Consider the following 14102-nt stretch of genomic DNA (forward strand, 5'->3'; position numbering starts at 1 on the left):
ATTAATTGTTATCATGACTAATTGTGATTGTGACAACACTTTTGTAACTAAAAGGGGATGTAGTTAATCTTACAGTCCAGGAACAGCAGACCCTAGGGCCATCAAAGGAGAAGACAATGAGCGGAAATTAGGACCCTATCCAGAGAAGCAGCAACACCAGAGATGGAAGCAGAGATCATGACATGGAGAGATAGAGCAGCTGAGCACTCTAGAATCATGGAAAGAGAAAGACTGTGTGTCAGCAGCCTGGTGACAGGCTGGCAGAATATGCCCTTTAGTTGTTTGTTGTTGTTGTTAAGTGCCGTTGAGTCGAATCCGACCCATAGCGACCCTGTATAGGGTTTCTGAGGAGCAGCTGGTGAGCTTGAACCGCCAACCTTGCAGTTCAAACAGCTTTGCAGTCTGGTGTATTAACCCACAGCACCACACCAGGAAATGATTATATATTCCTGAGTGTTTTTGTGTACATCCAAGAAAGAGAGAGAGAGAGAGAGAGAGATTAGAAGCAAATACTGTTGAATGATGATGCAATTATGGGACTGTAATCATTGCAGTGAAATGATGAGTGTAAAACTGATGTTCTCCTATGTAAACAATCAGAATGCTATATTATCAGGGTGGACCAGTCCTGGAGAAGGTAAAGTGTAAGATCAGTAAAAAAGAAGGAGAACCCCCAATGAGAGGGATTGGACCAATGCCAGCAGCTATGGGCTCAAGTACAACAATGCTTATGAGCATGGAGCAGGACCCGGCAGTGTTTCATTCTGTTGTGCATAGGGTCATTATGGGTCAGAACTAATTCGATGGCACCTAATAACAACAACAAGGAAGTCAGTTCTTGTTCCTTTTCAACATTCTTTGAAAACGTTTTAAGTAAGTTTTTAGAAACAAGAAGTCTGAAGTGCAAGATGTGGACATTAAGGTGATAATGGAAGGTTCTCCAATAAATGTATCCTAGAAGAGCCCAGGTTACCCTGGAACAATGAGCAAGTGACCTGGTCATGGCGGAAAATAACTTCTCAGTGCAACATTGCTGGCCTTTTGCTCACCAATGCAGTTTTTCATTTTCTTAAAAAACTTTTTCTTATTAAACCCCTGTGGTCATCCTCTGGCCTTTGAGAAAATCTATCATGAACACTCTTTTGGAGTCCCAAATCCAGCTACCTAACTTTCCGAGCCTTGAATTAAACTATCCCTGCAAATTCCCTCAGATGTCACTGTTTGGATTGGAACTGTTTTCTAAAGTCATCCCAAGTTGACTAAAATAAGCATTTTAGTTAGAGAACTATATGCACTGAGCACAAGACATGTTTACATATATTTTACTTTAAATAAACTTGTGCATAAATGAAATGGAAGTCCAGTAGCAGTACTTTTTGGCTTGCCCTCATGTGATAACTAAATGACATTTTTCTGAGGAGGTCTCAACCATAAATTTTAAATTAACAGAAGAAATTATTAGCAAATTTGAGCTACATTGGTAAAGATTATGCAATTCGAAAAACAGAAAGACAAGTGAAGAAACAGTAAAATGTGACAGAACATCAGATATATGTGGGATAACATAAAGTCCACCCAGTAAATGGAAGTACCAGGAGAAGAGAGAGAAATTAATTCAAAGAAATAATGGCTGAAAACTCTCCACGTTTATTGAAAAAGTAATAAACTGTTGGTGTGGCACCATAGGGTAAGTACTGGACTGAGAACCACAAGTTCAGTGATTCAAACCCACCAACTGTTGCTTGGAAACCCTACACAGGATTCCTATGAGTCAGAACCAACCCAATGGCACTTAACAACAACATCTATCCAGGAAGCTCAAAGAAGTCCTAGTAGGAAAAACATAATTATATCTACAAAGAGACACAATGTACCTACGTTGATAAACTCCAAAGGCAAGAAGAACACCTTTAAGCATAAAGAGAAAAATCACTCCTCCCTTAAAAAAGAATTCCAATAAGATTAACACCTGATTTCCAGTCAGAATTGATGAAGGTCAGAAGGTAATGGAATAGCATATGCTGAAATGAAGAGAAGTAAACAAACAAAAAGTACTGCAACACAGAATCCTATAGCCAGCAAAGCTATCTTTCAACAATGTAGAGGAAATAAAAATATTCCCAGATTAATAAAAATTGATAGAATTAATTGCTCCCGGAATTGTCTTAAACACTAAAAGTAGTTATTCTGGCAGAAAGCAAATGAACCCCCACGTCCTCACCACACACACACACACACACACACACACAAACACACACCAGTTGGTAATTTAAATCAACCAGGACAAAACAAACAAGGCACACCAGTAAAAGCAAATATACAATGAAACAGTTTAAATGTGTATTTCATCATCTTTCTTGTCTCAACTAACTTAAAAGCAGTTGGATAAAACAATATATACATAAATGTATTGTAGGGCATCTATCTGGAGAGGAGCTGTAGGGTACACACTTGACACCAAGGTCAGTTTGAACTGCATGGTAGGAATTTCAAACTCATCAGCTGCTCTTCAGTCAGAAACCCTATACAGCATGGGTAGAGAATATCTGGCCCATGAAATCATGGCACAAGGCAACCGCTGTTTCAGCCATCACATTATTACATTGTTGTTGTTGTTAGGTGCCATCAAGTTGGTACTGACTCTTAACAACACTATACACAACAGAAAGAAACACTACCTGGTCCTGGGCCAACCTCACAATTGTTGCTCTGCCTGAACCCATTGCTGCTGCCACTGTGCCAATCCATCTCATTGGGGGTCTTCCTCTTTTTCTCTGACTCTCTACTTTACCAAATATGATATCCTTCTCCAGTGACTTGTTCCTCCTGATAATATGTCTGAAGTATGAGGGAAGAAGTATCACCATCCTGGCCTCCAAGGAACATCCTGGCTGTACTTCTTCCAACACAGACCTGTTTGTTCGTTTAGCAATCCATAGTATTTTCAATATTTTCCTCCAACACCATAGCTGAAATCCATCACATTGGGTTAATGTGCTGGACTGCAAAGTCAGTTTGATTTGCAAGGTTGACAGTTCAAGCTCACCAGCCGATCCTCAGAAATCCTATGCGGGGTTGCTATGGGTCAAAAATGACTCGACGGCACTTAACAACCATAACTGAATGTTAAACCAAATGTAGCAGATTTATTTTTAAGCTGATATTTTTGTATGGCACATGAATGATGTTATAAATTTTAGCAGAAAAAAAGTTCCCCACTGCTGCAATATACAGGTTCACTATTAGTAGGAACCAACTCCATGGCACTTACCAACAACCATTTAAATGTAATATGTATGTCCAATGACAGTATAAAGGAAGAGGGTATGAGGAAAGTCATAGTGGCCTAGGGAAATGACAGTAGAAAATGAAAAGAACTAGAAATGACAAGTAATAGGGTTACTATTTTTAAAAAACTACAAATGTATATTTACTCTACTCTCTTGTCTCAGCCTTAAAAATATAACAACTAATTTAAAGCCATGCATTGTTGAGTGGTTAACATTTGAAAGAGAAATAGGTATAACAATTAACACCATAAGAAAGGGGAAATGGGACTAGATATATACAAGATTACCACTTGGACATCTCACTGGAATTAAGTTAGTATAAAACTCAAATGTATGGAGTTATGCTGTGGTGTGGTGCTGTGGGTTGATGCGTTGGACTGCAAGGTTGGTATGAACTGCAAGGTTGGTGGTTCAAGCTCACCAGCCACTCATCAGAAACCCTATACAGGGTCTGAATTAGAACCGACTCCACAGCATTCAACAACAACAACAACAACAACAACAAGATATATATTTTAAGCCAGCAAGAAACCACTAAAGGAGTAAGTAAAATTATAGTGGAAAGTCACGAAAAATATACCATTCTATGTTTAAAAAATATTCACTTAATGCAAAAGAAAACAGTGAACAGGGATCAGAGTAAGAAAAAGGATATAAGATGTATAGAAAACAAATGGAAAATGGTAGATGTAAAAGTAGCTATATAAATAATATTAAATATTAATAAATTAAACAATGCAATCCAAAGGTAGACATCATCATACAGGAAAAAAAAATACTACTACATGTGATTTACAGGAGACACGCTTTAATTTAAATGATAGGAACTGGCTATAAGTAAAAAATAAAACTGGCTATCAAAAAAGATACATTCTATAAACATCAACCATGAGAAAACCAATTATTTTACTTTCAGACAAAGTTGACTTTAAAACAAACACAAACAAAAAAAAAGTTGCTAGATGCTGTGGGTTGCATTGGATTCCCCAAAGATAAGTTCAAGTCCTACCTCCAAGTTCATGTAATGTAAATAGCATCTTACTCGGATTAGGAGGATACCATGCTGTGGTGCTGTGGGGTAATGCGCAGGACTGCAAAGTCATTTGAACCTCAAGGTTAGCGGTTCAAGCTCGCCAGCCACTTCTCGGAAACCCTATACAGTGTCGCTATGGGTCCGAACCGACTCTACGGCACTTAACATCAACAACATGCTATATTTTGATGGACCATGGTGCTGTAGGGTCAGCAGCTCATAGCCACTAGCTGTTCCTTAGAAAGTCAATACACGGTCGCTAAGAGTCAGAACTGACCTGATGGCACTTCACAACAACAGCAGTAACAATACAGTTATTTCTGTTATCAGACAAAAAACCAAAAATGAAAACAAGCAACCACTGGCACAGACCAAGAGGGAAGATGGCCAGGTGAAGACAGAGGCAGAGATTTCCAAAGACTGGCTGGTTGGTTAGCTAGCAGTCCAGAGCTTATCCTACAGCACCACACCAGGATTTGAACATGGTCCTGGCTGAGACCTTGACTTTGGAGTTCTACACCCTGACCTTTGAAAGAATAAATGTGTTGTTTAATGACCTCAAGGTCAGTTTGAACTTCAAGGTTGATGGTTCAAACTCATCAGTAGCTCCACAGTACCTCTATACAGGATCCCTTGAGCCAGAATCGATTTGACAGCACTTAACAACAAACTCTGGTAGCGCAGTGGTTACGAATCGGCCTGCGAACTGCAAGGTCAGTAGTTCGAAACTACCAGTTGTTCCGCAGGAGAAAGATGAGGCTTCCTGCTCCCATAAAGATTTACAGCCTCAGAAAACCTGTACAGGTCTCTATGAGTCGGAACCGACTCCACGGCACATAACCAACCAACCAACCAACAACAAAATCAATAACACTGGTTCTGGTGTTTTTTTACAGCAGTACCAGGAAACTAATACACTAGAGACAAGGAAGCTTAATTTATAATGATCAGAGGACCCCATCCAACAGAAAGACAGAAAAATCATAAGTATATGTTCAAACTCACAGCAGAGTATCAAATATAAGATGCAAAAACATACATGAAAGGAGAAATAGACAAATCAACAATAACTGTTGCTGACTTCAGTAGCAAAGAAACTTTGCTGCTGCTGCTGTTGTTGTTGTTAAGTGTTGGTGAGGGTCTGGAGAAAATCCACTGTGTACAGGAACATGAGTATAAGATGGTGCAACCACTGTGGGCAACCCTCAAAAAGAAATAGCACAATAGAGCAGTTTTACTGCTAGGTATACAGCCAAGAAAACTGAAAAGAAGACTTCTAGCAAAAACCTGTACACAGATGCTCTTAACAACACAACCTTCATAGCTCAAAGATGGAAACAACACAGTGGTCCATCAGCTGCTGAATGGAGACATAAAATGTGATCTTCATGAAAGGGGGCATCTGACAGTAAAAAGGAATAAAGTTTGACACGTGCTATAATGTCAGTGAACCTGAAAACATTAGGCTAAGTAAGAAAAGTTAAATGCAAAAAACCAAATATATATATATATATATTTGTATATGATTCACTTTATATGAAATGTCTAGATAACCAAACTCATAAAGACTGAAAGTAGATAAATAAAATAATAAAATAGCTGCTTGGGTCTGGGAAGGTGAGGGTTAAAGAACAGGATTTTCTTTATAGTCATAAAAATGTTCTCAAATTGACAGGTGGTGACTCCCACTGCCTGTGAATATACTAAAAACCATTGAATTGTATACACTTTACATGGATCAATTAGGTGGTATGTGAATTACATCTTAACAAAGCTGTTAAAAATATAATATTAAGAATACAAACATTAGTTACTAAGTGTTTCTTATACCTCTAATACAAGCTTTTTGTTGGTTCACACTTGGTCTTTTAATTTTTATGTTCTTTTCATTACTTTTCTCTGCTTTCCAAATTCTTTATAGGTTGTTTCTTAAGGCTATTTTATTTTTTTATAAAAAGATATTTTTTAAGGTGCCAACAATTATTCTCTTTTTGGTCCAAATAAAATCACCAAGATAACTAGCTACATCAAGAATGTGCTGGACTGAATAGCTCTTTATGTGACTCTCTAATTACTTGATCACATTTTTCCTGTCCCTATAAGACACTGAACACATCACACGCTACACTTGCCTGCCTTGATATCAGGGAAAAATTGATTTAAAAAATCTTAGGTAAGGAAAGCTCGTATTATAGAAGATCACTATACTTTTTACATGGACCAGGAAAATGGGAAAGAGAAAGAGTATTTATTAAAGTATACGACAGGGCACAAACGGTACCAGGAGTGTCTGGCCATCCCTGGTGCACACACACGTGACTTTGACTAATGGAGCCTCCTCTTCATGGCGTCCACCAGAGCACTGATGCAGTAACGTAGGGAAATGTGGATATAACGGGGCCTTCTATGGCTTCAGCCTGAAGTGCCAGTTAGCCTTCGAGGAGAGAGGAATGATTAAGACTAAAGCTAAGTAGAATGAACTTGAAGATCAAGGAGAATCAGTTGGGAATCCCTAATGTAGCCTATATGCAAAAGATATTTTAGAGAATTAAAAAACAAACAACTAAGTGCAATTTCTAAGTATATATCTCCTCCATTAAGTAAATACTGAGACTAAACTATATATATATATATGCATATTACTCAAATACCCCCCTCCAAAGTTAACAGAAATGACAAATAAATCAAGTTGACGTCTCCAGGTTACTAAGCATCACATTTTCTTAATATTAAAAAGTGCCTATAGTCTAATAAATCAAACTATTACGGCATATATAGAGACCATGGATCTAGGGTTAGACACAATCATTTTAAAAATAAAAGCAACCTACCATTATGTGTTCAAGTAGAGAATCTATTGCGACTATATTATCAAAATACGTTCTGAAAAACAAACAAACAAACAAAAAAACATAAACCCTGTAAGTAATTTTATTTAGGTTATAGTACATATTAGACTTTGAATGCATTTGCTAACATTTTCATTAAACTCATACAGACGTGCACCAAGTTGTAGTCAAGTCAACTCGGATTCATTGGGACAACATGTAGGTCAAGAGTAGAGCTGTGCTCCAAATCGTTTTTGATGGCTGATTTTTCAGAAACAAAAGGGCAGAGCTATTGTTTGTGGGGCCTCTGGGCAGCCTCCAAACTCCAATCTTTTGTTTAGCAGCTACTTGGTACTATCCAGGGATGACTCATTCACATTGTTCTTCTCAAACCCCCTCTACTTATACATTTGATACTTTAGTGGAAACATTCACTATTATTATTTTAAAGACAGACATGAAATTTCATTGTCGGTCATACTATAAGAACTGCAACTCTAGATAACTCATTGTTGTTGCTGTTAAGTGCCATTGAGTCAGTTCCAACTCACAGCGACCCTGAACAGGGTTTCTAAGGATCTGCTGGTGAACTTGAACAACCAACCTTGCAGTCCAAACCGACCTTGCAGTCCAACGCATTAACCCACAGCACCATGCCAGGGTTCTATAACTCATCAGGTAAGTATTATATTGATAACTACCAATATAGAAGTGTGTATCATGGAACTAAATCTACGAGAACTAAAATTAGGTTGATCTTGCTTAGTGTTTTCTTTAATGACTTTGATCTGAAATAAAAGCAAATTTACTAAATCTTATCCATATGGTTAAAAGTAAATCATCCCAGAGACAGTGGCATGGCCACGGAGGACTCGAAGAGGAGAGTGAAGCTACTGGCTGACAGGAAGAGAGGACATATGCACAGGAGCGCCCATACTTGCAGATGATACCCACGTGACCTGGACCGGATGACTGGATGATCAGAGCTCAACCAGGAGAGGAATGAAGAGGGGGAAAAAAAAGAAAGAAAAAAAAAAAAGAGTGAGCTGATATAGGTCTGATGAACTTGACCTATATCTATGGACCAGGGACTCAAAAGAGGCAACAAATCCTCACAGCAAGAAACATTCACACCCACACCCACACACAGAGTGGACGGAGAAGGGAAGCTTGGACATTGGATACTCAAATGGGGAGCGGGGGACTACAAAGGCAAGAAGTGACTGGCTTACAAGCTTTCAAGAGGGAACCTGGTGCTAGGGAGCATGGTGGAAGGCAGAAGCTCCAGTAGGTACTATTCAATCTGTCTGGGCGGAGCTGATGAAAGGAGATACAGATGGGTAACTCGTGATACTGTAGTGAATAATGCTTATCAGGACGGATTATGAGGGTTGGAAAAGCAAAGGTAGAAGTTTTGTAACAAGGAAGGGAGTGATTGATTCTCCAGGATAGGAGCGCAGGCCTCTGGGACCATCAATGGAGAAGAGTCGAGAGTGTGACCCTGCCCAGAGAAACAGAGACGCCTGAGATGGAGACAGTGATGATGACGTGGAGTGATGAAGTGACTGGGGACTTTGGACCCAGAGAGGGAAAGGGACTGTGGGCTGAAAACTGGGAGGGGGGGGGAGTGTAGGGGGCGGGTTTTGGGGATATACCCTTTGGGTGGTTGATGATGCATGGAGGGGATTGGAACCATGGCATTGAGACGATATACGATGGAATGAATGTAAAACTGAAGTTCTCCCATGTGAACTATCATATTATTCACAATAAAACATTAAAAAAAAAATTGATGCCACCTAAAAATAAAAAAGTAAATCATTACAAAAGCAGTGAAAATTTTTAAATGGATATATTTAAACATTGAAGAAATAATGTTGAGAAACAATGCAAATCATCTGAGAACAGATATCAGAACACAGGTAATGATAAGGATTTAATAGCTATACACAAGTAAAATCTATATCCATTTTTATAAATGGCATATAAATGCCTTGGAGATTGTGATAGTTAAGGTTTGTCAACATGGCCGGACCAGGATGCCCAGGGGTTTAGCAGCTCGGCTGCAGTAATCACCTTCTTGATAAGACCTACTATGGTGCAATTATCATCCCCATGGGGTGATCTGATCTGATCTGATGAAATTATCCCCTGTGTTATAAATCCTCCCTCCATGATGCTAATAAGGCCAGATGCAATTGACAGGATTGCTTGGTATCTTGTGTCCATCTCTTCTAAGATACAAAAAGAAGAGAAGTGAACTGAGAGGGAGGGAAATAAGAGCCAGGAGTGGAGTGTGTCCTTGGACCTAGGGTCCCTGTACTGTGAAGCTCCTAGATACAGAGGAAGATGGATGCGAAGACACAGGGGATTTCCAAGGAATGCTGGACCTGCAGATGCTGAAAAGAGGCAAGGACTTTTGTACGGAGCTGGCATTCTAAATTCAGACTTATAGCCTCCTGAATTGTGAGAGAAGAAATTTCTATTTGTTAAAGTTTTCAATTCATGGTATTTCCGTTATAACAGAACTAAAAAACTAAGACAAAGGTATATGGTGTACCTATCCAAATGTGACAGCACTCTGGTAGCATAGTGGTTACAAATTGGGCTGCTAATCTCATGGTCAGCAGTTCGAAACTACCAGCTGTTCTGCGGGAGAAAGATGAGGCTTTCTGCTCCCATAAAGATTTACAGCCTTGGAAACCCTGTTCAGGGTTGTGATGAGTCAGAACTGACTTCACGGCACATAACAACAACAACAGCATCCAAATGTGAATCTGATAGACAGATAACTCTAGACAGATAACTCAAGGGTCAGGCTTCCAAGAGAAAGGCAATTGAATACTCTTCCCATGCAGCCCTGGTATGGCATTGTGGGATACATACTAGACTGCAAGGTCAGTGGTTCAGACCCACTAGCCACTCCTCAGAAACCCTATAGAGGTTTGCTATGAGTCGGAACTGATTAGATGGCACTTAACAACAACAACAACACAACTCTTCCCAAAAGCTCCAGTGATTAGGTAGTGCCTTGAGTTTAGGTTCATGAAATGTTGCAACATAAAAGCAGTTCTCGGGTTACAAATGCCTGACTTATGGATTCCAACTCAAACTTGCTCTCTAATGCAGGCCTCCCAAGCACTTCTGTCATGGTCGATGGGAAAAAACAAACAAACAAGAATAGACCAGAATTCTTACAACTTGGATGATTCATCATTGTAACAAGAACAAACAACAACAACAAAAAATCAAGGTTTAGAACCATGGACAGGTGGCCAATTTCACTGCTTTGAATGTGTGTGGCTCTTGATAGCTGGGTCATCACTGGGCTCCTTAAAGGGCTCAGGGCACCTCATTTTGAAACGACTAAACCAAACCCTACTCCCAGCAAATGCTTCACCATAATTGCCATCACTTGCCTCACACCCAGGGTCAACTTTTCTTGCACTAAAGGTGGGCTAAATAAGAACCGTATGCAATTGTTTCAACTCATCCACAAAGTCTTAAAGATCTTAGGAACAGATCAATTGCCTAACCCAGAGACTGAGTGCATTCCCAAGTAGGATATCTTAGAGTAAAGAACCATTTACTAGAAGATGAATTATTTCGCTCAGAAACACTGAGACTTAGAACATGCTTCATGGCACTGTACACTGAGGAACAGACTGCAAGGCAATGGGGACTGAGGTAAATGGATTTTCCATTGGGGGAAGAAAGAGGAGTCAATAGATTTACTGTGCCATACGAAGGGCCAAATCAGACTTCAGAAGACTTGCAAAACAAAAACCTGCATCAGCAAGTGAATGTGCGTGTTTTCCCTTTCTCTATGTTGGAGTAATGTGTCCCAGAGATACTCTGCTCAGTTGTGTCTGAAAGTAGCTACAGACTTAGGTGATCAGAAGAATACTTTTTCAACTAGTTCCTCTCAAGTTTTGCATTTCAAAAACAAGGTGCAATATGCACTAGCAAATTCAAACATAAGTCTTGGAGCTGACAATACTTCTTGGTGGGTAAATGACCAGTTGGTGTACTAGTGACAGTGAGAGAGGCCATGGATTACCGTGGGTGCTGGGGACTGTGGACAATGAAGAAGACAAAGCCATGAATTCCCCATATCCTGGGCATTTGTTAGATGTGAACATTTAATATATGGTTCAGCTATTTAGAAGGCCTCCCTTGTAACAAGCAAGAGCAACATGAACTGGTCTCGAACTGCTTCCACTCCCAGTCTTAGAAATCTCTGTATGTCAAACTTTAGGGAAATGGAATGCTTTCTGAGTTGTGATAACTATTATAAATAATATGGGAACATTTGGAGGAAGAAAACAAATAAAAAACAGTATTCATTATAATATGCTTACCACAGAGGACTTAAAAAGATAAATAAATGAGAACACCACTCCCTCTACTCCTGCCAATTTTGTCCTGAAAGACTAGAAACACCTCATGTCTTTTATATGTTATAAATGAATAGGCATCCAACTGCAAATGAAGATCACCACATGTACCCACGCATCACTTGAAAAGTCCACATAGGTGGGAATGACACTCTATAACCCAAAGTATGACCAACAATTCTTAACAGAGCATTTGTACAAGTGGAGATGGATCTCTGCATATTGTTTGCAGTCGACAGAAACCTACCCTGTCAAGACCTGTACGTAATCTCAGTCACTGATCAATTGAGTTACAACATTCCCAGAGATGAGCACTTACTTTGATACATCGAGTAGAAAGTCATTCAGTTCCGTCTGTTTGGCAAGTCCCCGGCACACCTGACACAGAAAACACAGCTGTTAATTTTAGGTGATTACAACTCACTTGGGGAGTACAGTGGCCCCATAGGATAAAGATGAGGCTTTCTCCTCCTGCAAAGACTTATAACCTTGGAAACCCTATATAGACTTGGCACCAACTTGATGGCACATAACAACAACAACAACAACAACAGCTTTCCAAGGAGCATCTAGTAAGCTTGAACCGCCAACACCTTGTGGCTCAAACTGACTTTGTAGTCCAACACATTAACCCACAGCACCACACCAGGACTCCACAAGCTTCCTTCAGTAAGAATAAAATGTCCGGAAGTCTACTTGCTGTTTTCATTTTAACAGGTATGGAGCTCTAGGATCAGGATTGGACTGTGAACCACAAGGTCAACAGTTCAAACTCACCAGCTCCTCTTCAGAAACTTTATACAGAGTCGCTATGAGTCTGAACCAACTCAATGGCACTTAACAACGAAAACGCCTGATTTAGAATGTAACAATAATAAAAATAACAATTAATATTTATTGAATCTTGCATGTGAGGTGCTGTTCTAAGCACTTTGTATTTATGATTTCATTTAATTGTCACAACACACTAGGAGTTTGGGATTTACATCTTATAACTGAGGCATAAAGAAGTTTAGAACTTTGCTCCTATTCCAGAGGTACTAAACAGTAGAGCTAAAATTAAGGAGCCTTGGTGGTGCAAGAATTAAAGTGCTATCTGAAAGGTCAGAGGTTCAAACCCACCAGATGCTCGATGTCAAAAGGCTATGGCAGTCCGTGTCCATAAAGACTGCACCCTTAGAAACACTGGAACACCCTGACTCTGTCCTGTGGAGTCACTAGGAGTCAGAATCCACTCAATGATAACAGGCTTGGTTTGGGTTTTTCAGAGCCAGAATCAAGATCCAAGCTATCTACTTCCAAAGTCAGACTGTGATGTCACTTTAAACTTAAACTCTTAAGAAATCCAGGCATGTTGAAGAAGTGTTTTCATATAACATTCAGTTTGTTGTTGCTATTTTATGCCATTCAGTCGATTCTGACTTATAAAGTTACTGCATAGGGTTTCTGAGGAGTGCTTAGCGGGTTTGACCCACTGACCTTGTAATTGGCTTTAATTTAGCAAATGAAAAGCAGCTCCTGGCTTTTCAAAGAAATACTAAGATATTTGGACAGATCCATGCAACTTATTGAATACATAATTTGAAATTAAATATTAATATATAAAAAAATGAAAGAAATTTAAGGCAGGAGGTAAGTCAGTGTAAGTGAAAAACAAATACAATGTTTGAAATCATAAAATAACATTCAAAAGACTCCTGGTGGGGATCTGTGGGTTAAGCACTGAGCTGCTAATCTCAAAGTAGGTGTTTCAAACCCACCAGCTAATCTGCAGGTGAATGATATGATTGTCTTCTCCCCTAAAAGATTTATAGTCTTGGAAAACCCTGAGGAGCAATTCTACTTGGTTCTAGAGGGTAGGCATGAGCTTGACAGGAGTTGGATTTTAAATATCCCAAAACAAAGCTGTCGGTTAGTTTACCAGCTACCATTGCAGCTCCCAAAGCTTCCCCTGAACAACTCTTTCCTCCAAGCGAGCCCCATGAGAACATCACACACCCACCTGCACCTGATGTATTGCTACGGAAGCCCAAGCTAGGTTTGCTGTTGCAACCTACAAAAGAAAGAGACAGAAAGAAAGAAAGATGAAACTAATCGTCGGACCTCATGTAGATATCCCAAAAAAGGACTTCAACATAAATACACAGTAAGAATTTTCTCAGATCTCTGAGCTTTGGAGATTTTGCTCAAAGTACCAAGTGTTGAGAAGGCTTTTCTTTTTTATTTCTCCCTGCTACATACTCAAATTGGATGTTGTCTTATTCTTCATTTCGAAGAATGAAGATCACTTGATTGTTAAGAGAACAACAGGAATTACAATTACTTTAAGGTAAGGTAAAATGATTGTTTGTTTTTCAAGATTATGAAAACGCCACTGAAACGATCCTGTAAAGATCACTGTAAAATGATGAAATACTTCAAAAAAGCAAAAATCTTTTGTACAAACTAGCAGACAAGAATGAAAATTACTAGCTACTCTACTTCCATGTCAAGAGCCAATGATACTGAAGGAGGAAGTCCAAGGTGCATTGAAGGAATTGGCAAAGAACAAGGC

At 39.3% G+C, this 14102-nt stretch overlaps 1 protein-coding gene across 1 annotated transcript in view; it reads right to left on the reverse strand.

The window, feature by feature from the left end:
- Positions 1 to 14102, reverse strand: part of PDE10A (phosphodiesterase 10A) — a 321369-nt gene that overhangs the window by 80860 nt on the left and 226407 nt on the right. Inside the window, exons 8-10 of the mRNA XM_006871187.1 lie at positions 13551 to 13601; positions 11868 to 11926; positions 7155 to 7206 (exon numbers count right to left, since the gene is read on the reverse strand). Coding sequence (XP_006871249.1) covers positions 7155 to 7206; positions 11868 to 11926; positions 13551 to 13601 — 162 coding nt within the window. The remainder of the gene's footprint in view (positions 1 to 7154; positions 7207 to 11867; positions 11927 to 13550; positions 13602 to 14102) is intronic.

Source organism: Chrysochloris asiatica, unplaced genomic scaffold (assembly GCF_000296735.1).
Source record: "Chrysochloris asiatica unplaced genomic scaffold, ChrAsi1.0 scaffold00162, whole genome shotgun sequence".
Classification (NCBI taxonomy): Eukaryota; Metazoa; Chordata; class Mammalia; order Afrosoricida; family Chrysochloridae; genus Chrysochloris; species Chrysochloris asiatica.